Raw genomic sequence first — 19,485 nt, forward strand, 5'->3', positions numbered from 1 at the left:
GTATTCAGAATTTCTCCATCACCCACAGTTATTTTGTCGTCTAATTTTTTAAATATTCTAAAACTTTTTTCATTCATTTGTCCATGTCAAGTAAAAGCTCCTAGTGCATTGAAAATATAAAGGAACCAAATGAGCTAACTCAACTGGTAGTGTTGCTATTGTTGTGCAGGTTCAGATGTGTATAGACATGTACAAACGTGAAACAAATGTAGCAAACGTTAATTAAAATGATGCCAGTTGTGAGATAGTGGTGAACCATAAACTTCTCATTGTCAGTGCTTTATATGTCTTGTATGTTAGTTACAAAATGCCTCCTAACAATTTTTGTTATGTATGTGCTTAAGTGATGCTCAAGTTCCAAAGGTGAAACCTTACTCTATTAGTAAAAACGTGTTATGAACTTTATTTTGGGTGTAAAGTCTGTACCAAACAAGGGCCTGGACCCCACACATCTGTTGTTTATCACATGCCACATTCCATTTGCTATCCCTATGATTTGGAGGGAACCCAAAAATCACTCTTCTGAGTGATTTTGAGAAGAAATAACTTTTGTTATTTCTGCTTAACAAAACTTAAAAGGAATTTTGTCAAAATCAAAAAGCATATAGTGGTGTACCCAACTTAAAATTTGCAATGAAATCAGTTCCACACTGCGAAGAATTGCCCACATCACAGCCTCCAGTACATGTGATATTAGTTGAAGCTCAGAGTCTGGGAAGTAAGGAAGAAAAAGAGAGTCTGATACAACTTTTGAACAAAGCATTTCATCTGAGTCTCATTTACAGACTCTGTAATCTTAATCTCAAAATCTCTGAAAATCTTAATCTCAAAATAAGTCCGAAATGCTAGCTTCCCAGCTGAAAAGGTGGAAGAATTTTCTTCAAAAGAATACAAACACATGTACTTATCATAATTGTCATTCTGATGACTGTTTTTCTGAAGAAAATGGCTTAGTGTTTTGTGATGATTTATTCTCTTATAGAGACACTTTGTAATGAACATAACCCAGCAGAATGGTGGTGGTTCATTGATTCCTCTAAAGTTAGTTTAAAAGCTGTGCTTCTGCATAATGGCAATAAATTCCCATCAGTTCCTGTGGCTCACTTTGCTAATGTGAAAAAAACATGAAAACTTTAAACTTATATTGGAAAAGCTTCAATATGCAGTGTATGAATGGAATATTTATGGTGATTGAAGGTAATTGCGCTTATTCTTGGTCTACAGCTTGATTACACAAGGTACTGTTTTTTATAGTAGGGACAGAAAAAACCATTTCATTAGAAAAGAATGCCCTAAATATGAAATGTGGCCATTTCGCATTTAGGCCATTTTTTTGTTCATCCTGAACAGAAAAATGTGAAACATGATCCATTGTGTAATCCTAAGAATGTGTATCTATCTCTGTTACATAACAATACTCCTGGTTTCATGTACTTAAAACAGAAGTTTCCTAAAATTAGTGATGTAAAGAAGGAATATTTGTGGGTCCACTAATGCATGATGAAAAGTTGAACTATTAAATCCACTGGAGAAAGCAGTTTGATAAGCATTCAAATCAAAAGACAGAAAATTACCGTGATACTGTCAACAATCTTATAAAAATTTGGATTGTAATATGTCCTTAAAAGTACACTTCATGCACTCATACCTAGATTTCTTCCTGGAAAATCTTGATGCAGTGAGCGATGAGCACGAGAAACACTTTCATCAGAAGATTTCAGCTATGGAAAAGAGGTATTAAGGCAAATGGAATCCTAATATGTTGGACAATTAAGAGGGATAGGTGAAACATAGCAGACAATCATTTCTTACTTTCTAGGAGAGTCAAATGTTTAAATATTGTGTCAAATGTTTAAATATTGTGTAGTTAGGAATGCAGAAAATATTAAAATGAAAGTATTAAGATGCAGAATGTTTATTAAAATTATAAATGCCTGTCTCTCAGAAACCTTGCGTGATGGGGAAAAACCAATATATTTGAATTCAGGAGAAAAAATACTATCAGAATCACAATTATTCTTCCCGAGACAAAAAAAAATATTTTTTGTTCCCCAGTGTTATTGAAGTATTTATACTTTACAAATACATTATACCTACACAAATATTGTTTTTTAACTGTTATTTTTCTATTTAAGCTGAAAATGCATTTATTTTCATTTTCATGTCATTAAAAAGGTAAGTTAATATTTCGTTGAAATCAAGATTTAAAATTTTTGAGAACAATGAGTTTTAACTAGTCAGCATTTATTTATTGTCATAAAAACAATATTATATACCACCATTTTATAGTGGATTTAGCAGTGAATAAATTATGAAGAAAAGAATAGTAATTTAATTTTAAATTTTGTAAGTATTAAAAATCTTAATTTAATTAGCAGTAAATAAAAAAGGCAATTTCTAGAAACTAGTAATTTTATTTTGTTCAATACTGACTAGAAAACAAAAACTACATATACAACAACATTAGTTACAGGAAATGCAAGCCGATGCCAAACTGTACACCTTTTGAAGTACTATCAGTTTCCTGGAAATAAACTGGAATGACATAATTTAGTTCAATTCTAGCCATCTGACCTATCCTCATTGCAATGCCAGCACCATATGCCATTCTAGTAGTAGCTTTGATTTCTTGAAGCCAGTTTTTATCACCTGAGAAAATAAACAACTTTATATAATTAAAATGTTAGTAAAATTGGAAAAATAACATCTATGTCCAGCCGTACATTGTGCTGTATATTTAAAGAAGCCACCATACATTTTTAAAGAAGCTATTGGTAACATATAAAGAAATTGTGAAATGTAGAACTTAATTAAAGCCTTTTTAATGCGATTAGTTACATTAGTTTAATTTATCAAAATGTCATGTTAACTATACACTACTATGAGAGTATTAATGAAAATATAAATTTTACTAATGTTTCTCATTAATGACACAGATTAGATATTAGGAACTCTTTTTGTTATTTTAAATAGAATCAACTGCTACAATTTTTAAAAAGGCCAGAAGTATATAGAAATTCATGCTTCAATCTAAGAACCTCTAATGCAGAAGTGGGTAAATGGTTTATTTATATCTCTACTATGTATTTTTTCTCAGTACACTATTTGTCAATTTAAAAAAAGCATTTATTTTCATCCATTCCATATAAAATTTAGTCTATCATAAACTTCAAAACAGAATTAATCAAATTGGCTAATTTGTATACTAAATGAACACAAGTTTAATCAACTTAATTGTTTAACATATTAATACAAAGCATATTTAATTTGATATACATTATATTTTTGTTGAATCTTCTTTTACTATCCAAAACTAATTCATTTTTATATTTTTTTATATAAATTTTTGGTTTTATATACAAAATAGAATAAGTAGGCTAACAGCTGTCATACCAATTAACCTAAACCTTAACCACAGACCTAAACCTTAATAATGTGATTGGACTGGAAACCTGGGCATTTTTGAGGTCTCTAAAAAATTATAAGCTAGTACATATACATAACCTATTATATGTTTTATCACCTGAAAGAGAAATAAATAAGCTGTCATTAAAGATAAAATTCTTTGTAATAGATCACTTACAAAAGAAAATTGTCGCAATCTATATTTCTTTCAAATTTCATAAAAGTAAAAAATTGAAACGCCAAGTAACCATACATTTTATAACCTCTTGGACACGAGGTGTTGTTTTTATTGTTAATTAAAATATCCACTAGATTACTTTGTAGACTACTAAAAAATTCTATAAAGCCTAGCAATGAGTATAAGCCCATCACTGTTTACTATGCATTTAAATGTAACAGCCAGACATATACTTGGACTCCAGCCTTAAGAACAAAATAACCTGTTGGCATATACTTAGTGTATGCCAAGTACATGGTTAAAGTATTAACCATTCAACAGACAATACTCCTCAACTGTAAAGTGACTTGGGAAAAATTTGCTTAAATTTGTTAATTTGTTTAAACTTTTTTTTTTTTTTTTTTTTTAAATATGTGCAGTGCACTCATCGCAAAATGTAGACAATATTTTTATCAATTTACTCTGTTTCTTAATACATTAACCACAAATCGCCCAAAAACTACACTTTTTTAATCCTGATTTCATTAATTAATGTATTATAGCAAAATTAATGTGGCGTCATCAAATCAGAAATCAGAACACTACTGTTTCTACAAAATATTGATAGCTATAAAAGACCATAGGAAGTGAAATAAATGATTGCATTAATACGTAGGTAGTGAAATCTATTTGTCCTTATTACATTTTGACAGATGTGTGTGTAAAAATCATTTTTAAATTCACAATTAACTTTCCTTCCATTTGTTCTTCACAATATTTAAGGAATCATGACGACACCACACTAGTTTATGGCAATTTTTTAATGTTTAATTTTTTGCAGAATGAAAACAACTATTCCACAGTGTAAAATGTAATGGAATATGTTTCTTACATTAAGTAATGTTCCATAAAAATTGCACAATTTGGAGTGGTGCTGTTAAAGCAGAAAAATACAAAACTGGGTGTATTGTAATCAGGAAAATACTGGAAATTATTAGTTGTGAAGTTGGTTTAACTGTAATGTGTGCAATATCAGAGCTGTTACACCTATCTTAGAGAAGTGCTGACAAGATACGTTAGGGAAACAGTTATGGGATAAATCCTTTCTCCTTCAAAAAAAAAAACCATTGAATGATGGACTCTATATAGTTGGGACAATAGCTTCCACAACAAAATTGACCTCCATTAAATATAAATTAAAAATTTTAGTAAATCACCCCGAGGATGAAACCAAGGACTTGTTAACTGAGCTGTTATGGACTGTTAATGTATATGAAAATCATTTTTCGTTTCAACTGATTTTTTTTTTGTATCTTTGCTGTCATATGCTGTAGTTTCTTTAGTTAACATTAGATCCGTAAGTACGGTGTCCTATTAAAATATAACAAATTTTTGTAAACCTGGAATTTTGGATAATTTAGGTTCAGTCTTAAATTTAAAAAAAAATGCAATTAAACAAATCAACTTTAACAATTATTAAAATGCACATACAACACCAAAATTATAAACCTAAACTTACCAAAATTAAAATCACCAAGGTTACCAGCATTTATAAATATGTGTGTCCTAATATAATCACCTAAACCACCAGCTCTAGGTCGAAATGGCAAAGGAGAATATAAATGTAATGCACCAGACCAGTACATCTGTAAATAGAAAAAAAATTATTTAAAAATAACATTCTGAATTAACACAATGCACAGGAAAGAATGTTTTCAGAATGCATATAATCAAACACTATCATTTGTAAACTTTTGCTTTATTTATAATTTGCAAATTTCTGCTGGTAAGATACTTTGGATACACATTTATACAAGAGAGGTATCAAGTAAAATTTGGTATCCTTTGATCCATCCAGAGTGTTGAACGTAATATCCAGAGTTTATTCACAATATTTAGAAATCAAACTAACATTAAATATTTAGTTTTAAATTAAACTAATATTTAAAAATCATCCTTTGAAGCCAATTCCTTAGAATTGGAGGGTTAGGTTTCTTAAGCGGATCAAAATGCTGTGAAAGGCTTCAAGGAAATCTGTGAATAAGTGTAGAGTAGAAAAATCTGTGAACGAGTGGAGAGTAGCTGACAACAAGAGGCATGTTCAAGAATATTTCAAATATTACCCAACTGAGGCAACGCAGAATTGTAAAAATACCTCCAAGATATTGGAAGGAACTATTATTTAGTTACTATTGGGAGACTTAACTAAGGTAAGAAAAGACATATGGAGGGAACCGGCAGTAAAAGAAAATCTGCATGAAAATTGCTATGATTATGTCCAGCTAGTGTAGGAACTAGAAAATTCCTAGATAATATATTCCCCAGGAAACATAACCACACAAAATATGGTGTCACTAGATGGACAAATTATAATAACAAATGGACAAATTATATTCAATTGATGATATACATATATATATACATATACATATATATATCAAGTTTAGGTAATGGAACAGATCAAAACCTAGCATTAATGAAGGAAGTAATCTTTAACTATAAAAAAAAGATGACAAACACAGTTAGTTTAATTCCTTCTTAAAGTGTTATCAAAAATAATCAACACTCACTTGATACCATATGTTGAATCTGTTTTAGAAAAACTAAGCAAACTTCATTAAATGGCATTTTGCAAACAAACAGATCTTCATCCTGAAAGAATATTTTCAAAATATTGTGAATTATGTCGAGGGCTTGGACAGTATTTACTGAAGAAAGCTTATAAAAGTAGAGAAAGAAATTATGATAAAGCATAAGAAAAGGAAGTTCAAGGAAAATGAATAAAACTAAGAACTGAAGATTAAAAAAAAGAATCCAAAAAAAGAAACAAATAATTAAACTTAGCTTTAACATAAATGCTAGGTTGTGTCATAAGGAAATGAAAGCTTTTTTTCTCTTTAATTGCAGGCATCAAGATCAGAGGAAGACATAAAAATATAGGAATAGGCATTTATCAATTGATGATGAAGACCTTAAAAACAAGTCAGTGGTATAAATAATTATTTAAGTATAAAGAAGCAAAACATAAAATTACTTTATTGGCCAATCAACAAAAAATGAAGAATTTTTGTCAATTTGCCAATAAACTTTGTAGGACTGCCAACATTGAAAAGGTGAGGAAATTACAACATTGCCAATTTACCCATACAAACAAATCACATATACATTATCAGACAGAAGCAAAACTTGAGCTCTATTATATCAATGAATAAAATCCTAACTAGATATTTTTGATCTAACCGACATGTAAATTAGAGAATAAGAAAAAACAGTATGTTGGAAGTGTTATACTTTCTGAAAAGAAAGCATAGAAGAAGAACCCAGAGGGAAGATTTCCATTGGAAAGACCAAATTAAGAGCGTTCTCTATCATTTTAAAGAACAGCTAACAGCTAATTCATGGATAAACTTATGTAAAAGAACAAGAATTTCAGTAAAATCAATCAATATTGCTGGCAGTGGATCTTTTTATTTTACTTTTTTTTTTTAATTTCTGGTGATTTCTATTAAATTAATGTTTAAGTACTGAAGGGCAAAAGAATAACACTTTATTCATTGTGTCAAATCAAAATGTTGTAAAATTAAAAAGAGTAAGTTATCAACCTTCATCGGTTCTGCAATAGAATGCCAAAAGTTTTAGCCAGCTATGTTAAATTTTAAGTTTTTTAATTAGACAAGGCAGAGATTAAAATTGTACATTTAGAACACTATAGAAGTGATCAAAGACTAGATTCAGTACAGATAGATTGAATGAGGGATTTAATAGAGAAGAAACAAGTAAGAAACTATCCAGAATGAGCGACATATAAGCAATTGAATGTTTGCCAGAGAGGTCATTAACAAAGTGACGTTATATCAAATTTAAAAATAAATTCATTAAATGCACACATTTCCAGCCAAATTTTACATGATTCAAACCACATCACTGTTAAGTTTTTTTAAAAAAAATAAATCCTCAAAATTTGTAAATTCAATATTACCAGTAAAAAGAAACACAGTTATTTGATGAAAGGAATTTATATAAATTGGAAAGATGAATTGCCAATTAAAAATTTCTTTAACCTTTTAAATCAATTTTCATTTTACCATTTTTTAAATTCTTTGAATGAATTTACATTAGAGTTAACTCTCATATACAATGTATGACGAAATTTCTAAAAGAAAATTAAATCCTGTTGTTCAACGTAAATAAAACAAAAATGTGAACATACAAATGTGGAACTATAGTAAAGCTAGCCACAATACAAAATCCAGTCTGCAATAGCGTTTAGTGTGGATTAAACATTTCATTTTTAGTATAGACAATGATATTTTATTGAATTTTAAAAACAAGAACACAATCCAACAGTGGCGGATCTAAAGGAAAACAAAACAGCTCATTCAGCAAAAGCTAAAACAGCTCATAATCACATATTGCAAAAAGAATCCGTAGTGTGTCTTGCACAGAAGGCTAATCTAATTTTATTGCACACATATGAATACAAATGCAATATGTCAAATGTAATGAGAACCTTTGGAATAAAGACTTATCCTAATCAGATAATCTTATGCCTTTTCTTGCTTTCGGTTCAAAAAAGATTTTTACTGTTGCCTCCAAATATAACTCTCACTGGCTACTTCTTCGACATACAAAATTCTGTAATTGTTAAAATTTTTCTGCCTCTTGACTGTGTCTGGCAACGGCTGTGCTGACATCAGTAAACTGAGCAAAGTGGTACCATCCTGGAAAACTGTCAATCAGGTTACTTTCAATTAAATATTCTAAATACTGAAGTAGTTAAGAGTGAGAACAATTTTCAGGATAGAAGTACATAATTCAGCAAAGCTCTTAAGTCATTCTTTTAAATCAGTCATAAACAGCTCTCCATATACTTTTATTTAAGTGTTAAACCAGGTTTCAAAATTACTTAATCATATCTATCTTAATTTTTGCAGGGCTAAGAATCCAAAACTTTTCGACTTCAAAAAGAATCTATTGAAATCTAAAATTCTAAGTGACTGCATCCACAGCTTTTGTGCAAGTAGCCCAAGATGTGTGTACCCATACGTCAGTCTAGTGGTGAACTCGTCATTGCAAATCAACTGATTTCGAAGTTGAGAGTTCTAAGGTTCAAATCCTAGTAAAGGAAGTTACTTTTATACTTATTTGAAGACTAGATCGTGGATACTGGTGTTCTTTGGTGGTTGGGTTTTCAATTAACCACACATCTCAGGAACGGTTGACCTGAGACTGTACAAGACTACATATACATATCAATCTTCATTCATCCTTTGAAGTAATACCTCGCAGACAGCCCAAGATATGTTACTTTAATCTTTAATGGAATATTTGTAAGTTAAATTCTTCTTCATGTTCTTTTTGATCAGACAAAGATTTTCTTTAATCCTTTCAGAATCTAAACTCTAAGTTTTTTGTATCTGATTCTTTGGTTTGTAGTGGGTTCTTGCTCTATTCTAAAAGGGCATTCCACCACCTGTGAGATCTTTAAAAGTAATTGAAGGTTGAATAACTGAAAAGAATACTTTAATCAAATGACTTATTTTTTCAGCTGCATGTTCTAGAACTAAAGCCACTTTGTGTGAAGGGTAATGGGTGTAAGAGGTAAACCTATCCTTACAGATATTCCTTTATCTTGGCTTGTAAACCACCATCATCTCCTGACATTACAATTGCACAATCATATCCTTGACTGCACAAATACAACTCCACAAATATCATAATATTTAAAATAATTTATCTTACAAATAAATCCAACATCTTCTTGACTCATTTGAGTAAAGGTCAAACTCCTTCAGCCTCAGAAAGCTGATGACATACTGTGTAATAAAATGGCTATCTGATCAAAATGCGCAATATCAGTGATTAAAACAAGAAATGTAAAAAGTCAACATCTTTGCACTCATCAAAAATAGATTTCCTGGTTTGATCAGTTAATTCATCCAATATTTTATACATGATTGTTTTACTCAGATATTTAATTTTTTTCAGAGCATTGGATGTGACTGCATAAAGTAGGATTATGATGGGAAATTAATTTGATTATGCTGATTACCTTTATTTTTTCTTTTTAGCTTCCAGAACCACCACAAGGTATTATTACTTCAGAGCATGAATGAGGATGATATGTACGAATGAAAATGAAGTGTAGTCTTGTACAGTCTCAGATCGACCATTCCTGAGATGTGTAATTAATTGAAACCCAACCACCAAAGAACAACAGTATCCACGACCTAGTATTCAAATTCATATAAAAGTAAACTAGGTAGAAATCTAAGTTTATCTTTCTGAGTTTATTCTCTCTGTAGCAGTTTTCACAGTATCAAAATGAATGTTCAAAATAGTACATGTACTTCTCAGCTTCTGTGAGTTGTCTGTTGTTTATTCAATTTATGACAATATCTTCATAATGAAGACAATGTTCAGAGCAAGTGAATTATGGAGATGGACTTTGGTAAACTGTGAGTCTTAATTAAGGAATGAAGATGTTGCCAGTCAGTAATAAACAGTACACCATACATTTTTTTTAGATTTTGCAGCTGCAATTATCCAATAAGTGACAATATGCATAATTTTTGTTGGCGAGTAGGACACCAAAGAACTGGTGCTCTGACTAGTAAGAGAAATTTTCATATAATGATATGCAGCCATATCAAATTATTTTAGTTCTTTGGCTGTAAAGACCTTACAGTAAAAGATTCTTTAGAGGAGGTAGATTTTATTAAAGATTTGTAAAGAAATTTGGTCATTATTTTCTGGCTGGGATTATTTCCTGCCACTTCTAGCTTTTGTTTATCTGCTGCCCACTTTCCTCCTTGTTCACCTTACCAGCCATGTCTTCACAACCAGTATTGTTTCTCAGTAAAAACATAACACATATCCTGCTTTTAGCGATAATGAGACATGGAATATCAAGCAAAGGTTTTTATTCAATCATCCCTGTATTTGGTACACATTCTTGTAATCCTTACTACTTTCCTATATACACAACACATCCCTGGCCAGATTTATTAAATATTATCAAACATTGGATACATATTCTTTTGCTACAATATTGAGAGTCTCTGAAAGTCACTAAAGATTGTACTACTCTTAGTAGAACATGGATAAATTGATTATACTCTTTATTTACATTCACATTTGAGTTCAAGAGAGCTATATCACTATAAGAAATGACAATGACCGACTTGGGCGATATTCAGTCATGTTATTTGGGGGGGAAATAAAAATAAATATCAAATAATTGAAAGTGGAGTCACAATGATGTGTTGTGCATTGTGAAAGACTACGGATTCAAGAACAGAAATAAGAGACTGCCTTGATTCCTATCATCAAGATACCTCCCAATGTATTATGCTATTGTACCATATGTTCTTATCTTACTATTATTATGGCAACATCGCAAATTGAAACATGTGCAATAGCATGTCACAAGATAATTAAAGGTCAGTAGAAGGGATCGTGTTTAGGTAGCTGTATGGCTGTGCAGGTACCACTGTAAGTGCACGGGTTGTACCTACGAAACTGATGTACAGTACACGGTATAAAATACTTCATTGAAAAATGTCATTTGCATTTTTATATTTTTCAGAATTTTATTGAGTGCATTTGTCATTTTCTTTATCCCTATGAGTATCTTGACAGCCCAATAACCTTCTTTTTCACGACGGCCCAGTCAGCAAATGTCACCCGTCTCCCATTAAATCCACCATTGATAATAACACATCTCAAAAAACAACTCTGGATCAAATAAGAAAATCAAAATGAGATAATAAATTACTGCATTTTTTATTATTATTTTTTTTTTTTTACTGAACAAATAAATATGTCATTAATGGTATAAAAGCTATGAAGGACAAAAGATAAATGTGTACAGAAAATTATTCATGTCAGAAGAAAAGATCATGCAGATGAATCATTGTAATGCTGTAGCTGCAGTAATTTTATTTATTGTGCTGTCATGTACACTGGCCTTGCAGAAGAAGATTCAAGCACTCACACTGGATTTAAGGGTATTATTACTACCACTTAAGTGGTATGACCTTTTATGTTGATGTGAGAATGATTGCTACACCCCAGCTTATGAAAAATTTCACCTCGACTTTATACAGTTTTTAACCTTTTATACAGGTTTGACTTAGGATCTGATGAATCTTTTATCTGTGATGATATGCTCTTTTCAGGCTAGGATCCTAAATTGTGCAGGAATTTTAGTCAGGAGTAAGTGTGATTATATTACCAGTGAGGCATTATGTCACAAGCTGTATTGCCAGACTGTATGGGAGTTTCTTGACAAGATTGTAATGTTCAACTACCATCAAATAATATTTCAGTGAAAGTGAATCTAATAGTGATCAAATTCATCAATACTTTTACAACTAACTGTGTATAGCCTTACTATGTGACTGGATTACTTACTAGCACAAAGTAATCAATAGGTTCAGGTTATGGCGTAATGTGTGCAACTGAGACCAGGTCACATAATGAAGGGAGTCCATCACTGATATTCTGAATTCATTAATCTATCTGTTGACACAGAGCATAATTAAGTTTAGGCAGTGAAGATGGCAGATATGCTTTTATAATAATTGGAATACTCTGGTCAATGCAAATGGGTAATTCAGATTAGAATGGGGCACGAGAAATATTATTAAACAGATTACCAATATTCATTCAAAGATCAGTAATTATTAATTAACGATATGGCCCCTAGAAATCTGTAAGTAACATTTTAATTTCACACATTCTTCTTGATTAACAAGTCGTCTTCCTGTTTATTACTTTACCCTCATTTAATTTTTATAAAATCTTTTTAAAATTCCTAATGATAAAAGTAATTAAACATGAAAATTTTAATATAATAATTACCATTCCACCAATAAAACTGCCATCGTTAAAAGGTCCAACACCTCTATTATTAAAACCTCTTAATGACAAAGGACCTCCAAGGAAAAAGCGATCACAAATAAATATATTTTTACTATCATCAACCCGTTTCATCCACCCACCAGACAAGGCACCTTGCATGACCTGATTACACAAACAAAAAACACAAAATAAAAGATTAGATTAAACAAAACCTTCACTACTAGTTGCATCTTAATGAATCTGACAAAATGATAATTTCATCATAATAAAACTTGTTCTTTTCAAAATAATTTCATGAATTACAATTTATATGAAGAAATAAACAAAAATTTATATATAAAAAGAAAAACATTTTTTTTCACATTTTCCCAGTATTTACTAGCATAAAGAATATTTTTAAATAAAAAATATTCTATTTTTTATAAAACCAACAATCAGAAAGATTGTTGGTTTTATTATGACAAGGTTTTTTTTAAATAGACCATGAAAAATTTTATCCACACAACTGTGTATTTTAACAACACTACATGTACCTACCCAAATCAATTTCTATGAACAGAATGGAAGAAGTGTTATGAATGTCAGTATTTCCCTTTAAACAACTGGGAAACTATCTACTAGAAAATCCATTGTTATAATTCTATACAGCAAAATAGTTGTGCAGATTAGTACAAAATCTGCATTGAATTTTAAGGTTACATGAATTTTACGATTAATATTACTCCATGCATGAATCAAGAGATTTCAAAATATTAATTACTCATGTAGCAAATATAACACAAAATCCACTATTTTACAGCTGTGCTACTTGCTGCTTCCCACAGTTTATTCCATAATTTAGACCATGAGAATCCAGATCTGAATAAATTATTAATACCCAATGTTTTAGGAAAGAATGTGGATAAATATATTAACAGTTTTAAATTGTTTTAAATTTTAAAAACATGATCTACAATGTCCATCCCATATTTAGATTAAAAATTTTGAAAATAATTCACAGTTTGGTCTAAAATTTGTTAGATCTTACATTATTTATTTCATCCAAACAGTACTCTTTGCTTGAAAATGAGTAACTTTATCCTCAATTTTATTATTGATAAAAAAAAAACTATCAGATAGATTGTTAGAATAATCACAGCCATGAAATTTGAAGTTTAAAAAAGTATGCTTGTTGAATGTAAAAAAAATCCAACATACATGTATACACATTCTGAAATAAAGGTGTAAAAATAAGAATTTCAGGATTTAGAAACAATTTAAAATCTCTTAACTTTGACTTCCAGTAATGAATTACAAATAAAATGGAAGTGTAATCACTGCACACAAATACTAAATTGATAAGATGCATAACTAAATACTGACACAAAATCCAGAATTAAGTAAAAATTAATGCACGCAATAAACATTTTGTTGCTGTTCCCAGTTACATTGATTAATTATCAAATTCTTTTCAACTAATTATTAAAGCTGGTTTCTAACAACAGTTTACTGTGTCATGCAAAAAAACTAATAGATTTTTACCTAACACCTGGATATAAAACACTTTACCTTGCCTTCACTAGGGCAACTTAATCCATAAATCTGATTCATACAACTAGCCAATCAAACTACAGTTGAATGATACTATCTTTTGTACACACATTCTGGAATGTAAAGGTGTAAGAAAAGAATTTCAGGGTTTAAAAACAATTTAATATCTCTTAACTTTGACTTACATTAATGAATTAAAAATAAAACGGAAGAGTAAATATTACAGTTTCTCCCAAGTGTTCAATGTGAGCACCTCTCATTGAGTGGCACATATCCAATTGAAAGGAGAGTTTCATCCCACACTTTAACCAGTATCTGGACTAATGGAGGCGATAGGTACTTCAATCCTGCACCTCACATTGGGTAGTGGAGCCAAATAGACAAGATTTTTATAAAACTCCAAAGGAAAATATCACATAGATAACCTTGGAGGCCAATGAAAATCAGTTCTGCCGTCAGGTCAATGCAGGCCAATCCAGTTTTAACCTTCCTGGCAAGGAGACTTAGTCTTGTTGCAAAATAAAATTTTTTGTAAAATCTTGCAGTTGATGAAAGTCATGTACAACACATCATATCAAGTAACTCCTCTTATTCCCTTAAGACTCACTATTACTGATAGAGCTAACCAGTCTGTGATCGCTTCTAAAAAGGTTTTTGGAAACACGCCAGCTAAGACATGGGAACAGGTTTGCTCAACTAAGGACAGATTGATGCATGAAAATGTACCTGATGGAAGATGGCACGTGTACGACACATCGTTCAATAAGCAAAGAGCTAAGGTCTGCCTCAGTTGATCAACTACAGTGCCAATGGAAGCAAGAATTCTATGTGACTGTGTAACAACTGAAGTTAATTTAAATAAACCACAATCAATTTTCCTAGCAGAGATCACCTTCTTGCCAGTACTCAATACTGTAATTGAAGCCAATAGGGACTTGTTCTAATAAAAGGCTTCTACAATTTGATTAGTTCTTTACATGATGCACTTCTCTTTTTGTACATTGTTTGAGACAGCTTGTACAGGATATACAACTAATATCAGGATATACCGGATTCCTCATGCTGAGCTATTTCCTGTTTTCTCAATGTGCCAAAGGAAAGGACACTTTCTGCTTGGTACAGGTCTACACTCAAGGTGTTGTCAAGTGTGGACCTTACTTTATAATTTATATATTTTTCTGCCTCGGCACATGTGATGACATCCTGTTCTGTATAGCTGCAATATGCACAAACTTGTTCCTTTGTGCAACCAAAACCCTAACAGTGAAAGCAGCATCTGAAGTTTCATATATGTGGTCATTCACAGACAGAAATGTAACCAACTTTTACATAGTTAGGAACAGTTGGACTAGAAAAGATTACAACTATTTGTTTTTTTTTTTGGTACATCAGCACCAGTCTCCTTCCTTCCTCTGCAAAATCACAGACTGCAGTGACAGCAACTACCAACAACCAACCAAGGACTATTAATTGGGACTGAAAATGGTTCTCAAGAGTACCAGCAATATAACCAACCAACCCAGCAGAGATATTGATATTGATGAGTATAAAGATGAAATGATGATGGCTAAAGCTACATATAATAAACTAATTTTAACAGCTTAACGAAGAACAATGCTAGTTGCAAACACTTCCTCTGCTTGAGTTCATTAAACCTATTCTATATAAGTCAATTTTAAAAAAAAAAATACATATTTCAATACTATAAGAAAAGATTATGTACAAACATTCCAAAACATTGCTATATACGATCTTACATTATTAAAAACAGAGATATAAAGGTCAGTTAAATAAAAACTGAATGTTTATCTTCACAGTTGTATCTTCATGTACAAACATGAGTAGGCTAATGTGAAGAGGAAATTGGCACTCCAACCATCTCAGCATTCACATCTCTCTGGTCAATAGTGTCATATCAGAGCAAGAGGTTCTACCATCAGTTGTCAACTATTTCTCACGAATGATGAATTCAAATCTTTGAAAATCTTTTTCATAGACTGCGTGTGCGGTTTAGGGTATGATGTCACTTACTCAAGCCACCAAATTAAAAAAAAAGCATGACAATGTAGAAACAATAATTTCTCAAAGACAAGTGTGATTAATGAGAACATCAAGTTATCAATTACAGAAGTAACCATTCCATTATAAAAAAGAACTTAAGGTACCGCAAAGACTGTGTTGCGATGGGTTCAAGACTTTTGACTTTAAAGCCTCAACAGAAAATTTATCAAAGGCTCCAGAATCAATTTCGAAGACAGGGAAATAATTTTTTGCATTGTACATGTTTAGGCCAATCACTAAACTCCCGCAGACTATAGGGTGGAGAAAAAAAATACAATCTTTTGGGACTGGAAAGACATTATTTGTAGATTTTCACTACAAACATCACACTGTGAATGCTGTATACTAGTGTAAACTCTTGAAAAAAATGAAAGCTATTCATAGCCAATCAGAGAAGCGATTCTCTTTCATGATAATTCCAGGTCTCACCATAACACTTAACTGGTCAAAATTTACCAAGAATCCATAGAACATCCTCATTTAGTCCAGATTTATCCCCTTGTCACTTTTTTTTTTCAGCCATTAAAAGAGGGTGCAAGTACCTTGATTCCAGAGAGAATCAAGAAGAGAATCAGAGAGAATCCAGAGAGAATCACTCCTATACTAAGTATAGGAGTTTGTGCACAATTAACTCATTCCCAACTATGTATGTAAAACTTTAAGGGGATTATGTAGACAATCAATAAATATATTTTGTATTCTTATTCTGTACTAATAAATATTAAAAATAACAGTCCAGTTTATATTTGACTAACCCTCATATTTTTAAATGATGTACAAGTGTAAAAATCATTAAAGGCAAAATATAAATAAGATATCAAAATTAACACAACTAAACTTAACAGTTTTTAAGTGAAAACTGAGTAATGATTACCGTATCAGGAAACACTTCAATATTTTGTTGAAGTTGTACTTCGTGTTTAAGGAATCCAACATTTCCTCCTAAACCTGCAAATTCAGATGTACACTGTAAAAACATTCCATAATTGGGGAATATCGGTGAATCGCGATAGTCTAACGATATGATATGTCGCAGTGATGATTTTAACGTGTGTCCAACATCTTCACGAACTTTGAATGAAGCATAACGGTTAACTCCTAATTCACGCCAAGATGCTTCCCACTGTACATTATGCTTTAGCTAAATTTGACAGAAAAATTTCAGAAGACATTAATTGTTGGTACAGAATTACTATTCAATAAACATAAATCAAATGTATTAAAATATATAAACCCCTGGAAAACATACTATCACTCAAAAAACAAATGTTTGTCCAAAAACAAAAAAAATTGACATTTAAAAAATTACAAAGGTTCACTCACTTTACCAAGGGGCTGTTTCAATTATAAAATAATAAAATAAATTTCTCTTTGGTGGTTGTGATATCAGTTATTTTGCTTATAATATCTTTCAACACTTTTTGGTGATGTATACAAGGTCTGTAAATAAAGTCATGAGAATGGTTCAGAGAAAAACTATTTACAATCCAATTATACATGGATTCTATCTACCTTCGAAATAATTCCCTTGGCAGGCCATGCAATACCTCAAACGGTTTTCCCATTCTTCATAGCAGTGTTGGAACTCAAAAACTAGAATATATCCTTCAGATGGTTGGTTACATTTTTTTTTAAGTTTTCTACTGCTCCAAAAAATGGTGTCTTTTGAGGTGTTTTTTTAAGTTGGCGACAGGAAAAGTTGCAGAGTCTCAAGTCAGGTAAATAAGGTGACTGAGGAACTACAGGAATGTTTTTCTTTGCCAAAAACTTTTTTTAACTGAGAATGCGGTGGGGCAACGTGCATTGTCATGATGAACATCCAGTTGTCTTTGATCAGCATTCACAGTCTTTCAAGAATTTTTCTGTAACATATTGATTTTTTACAGTCTGTCCTGTAGGCAAAAACTCCTTATGGCCAATGCCATTACTATCGAAGAAACATGATTTACTCATTTTTGCTTTTTTGGGACGTGGTGAGTTTGAAAGTGTGCCACTCCTTGATCTGGCATTTTGTTTCTGGGTTGTACTCAAATACAAGTATCCAAGATTCCACCAGTAATAACATTTTTTAGAAATCAGGATCAGTTTCAATTTGTCCTAGAAGATTGTGGCACACCTCCACCCTGTTGTTGTTCTGTTCAACGGTGAGTTTTTTGGGACCAATTTTGTACAAACTTTTTTCACGCCAAATTCATTTGTCAAAATTTGATTGTATGGTTCAAATTCAATTGTTCTGCAAGCATTCTGATAGTTAATCAACGGTCATACTGTATCAGTCTCTGATTCGTTCAACATTGTCACTTTTTGATGTTAATGATCTTCCAGAGCGTGGATCGTTCACAACTGATTCCCGGCCATCTGAAAATGCTTTATACCACCTAAAAATTTGGGCTCATGATAGAGCGTCATCTCCATACGCCCTTTTCAATTTTGAATAAGTTTCAGTAGCATTCTCATAGTTTAACACAAAACTTGATTTCACAACATCGCTCATAATTAATATCACTAATTTTTGTAACGCACAACAAAAACTAATTTCACAAAAAGTTTGTTTATATCTCATGTGGCAACAATAGACTAAAAATATTAAAATCTAATATAAATCAGCTACTCATATAATAATATGTTCACTAGTAACTTTTAGTATTGCTACTATGGCTGCCAAAAAAAAAAAAACTAGTCTCATTATTTTATTTACAGAACTCGTATGATATAAAATAAATAAAAAACAAACTGTTTTTCCAGCAAAAACAATTATTTCATGTAGTCTATTATTCCATTTAACTGTAATTACCTATCATAGACTGCTACTTTTATCATAATACTACATAAAATATAATTATCTCTATTATTATTATTATTATTATTACTATTATTATTTTTGTTAATAATTATTCATTAATTCTAACTTAATTATATTTCACTTTACTTTTAATTAATATATACAAATTTTACTTTTTTATATTATATAAATATTATTATTACATATATTATTTATATGTATTAATTTTATTTTTTTATATTTAATTTTTTAACCTGTATTGTATTATATTTATGGGTATAATTTATTAAAACATTTTTTCATAACTTTTTGATACGATAGTATTTTTTGAACCCTGATAGCTTGCGCTATCTAACTGAACATAAATGGAAATTTAATTTTTCTTGATGAGAAAAGAGTAAAATATGTAAGTTGAGTTTCTGTTAGAGAAGAATAAAAATGGGAGTTTCATTTTGCATGATGAGAAATATTAAAAGCATGTAAAATATGCCAATAAATATTTAATAGTGAAAATAGTTTTTATATAAAAAAAAATGCATAACATAGCAATATTACAGGTTATCATGTTCATTTCATAAGAAATGTATACCATCACTGTGGGTAACACACATTTGTTTTTTTTTTTCCACTAGTGTTTTGGCAGAGACTTACTAGACTTGGGAGTCTTGATAAATAACATATTTCT

At 30.8% G+C, this 19,485-nt stretch overlaps 1 protein-coding gene across 1 annotated transcript in view; it reads right to left on the reverse strand.

Moving 5' to 3' along the window:
- Positions 1-2,394: 2,394 nt before the first annotated feature.
- Positions 2,395-19,485, reverse strand: part of LOC142317257 (sorting and assembly machinery component 50 homolog) — a 61,661-nt gene continuing 44,570 nt past the window's right edge. Inside the window, exons 7-10 of the mRNA XM_075353664.1 lie at positions 16,893-17,159; positions 12,428-12,589; positions 5,082-5,208; positions 2,395-2,649 (exon numbers count right to left, since the gene is read on the reverse strand). Coding sequence (XP_075209779.1) covers positions 2,468-2,649; positions 5,082-5,208; positions 12,428-12,589; positions 16,893-17,159 — 738 coding nt within the window. The 3' untranslated portion in view covers positions 2,395-2,467. The remainder of the gene's footprint in view (positions 2,650-5,081; positions 5,209-12,427; positions 12,590-16,892; positions 17,160-19,485) is intronic.

Source organism: Lycorma delicatula, chromosome 1 (assembly GCF_047948215.1).
Source record: "Lycorma delicatula isolate Av1 chromosome 1, ASM4794821v1, whole genome shotgun sequence".
NCBI lineage: Eukaryota > Metazoa > Arthropoda > Insecta > Hemiptera > Fulgoridae > Lycorma > Lycorma delicatula.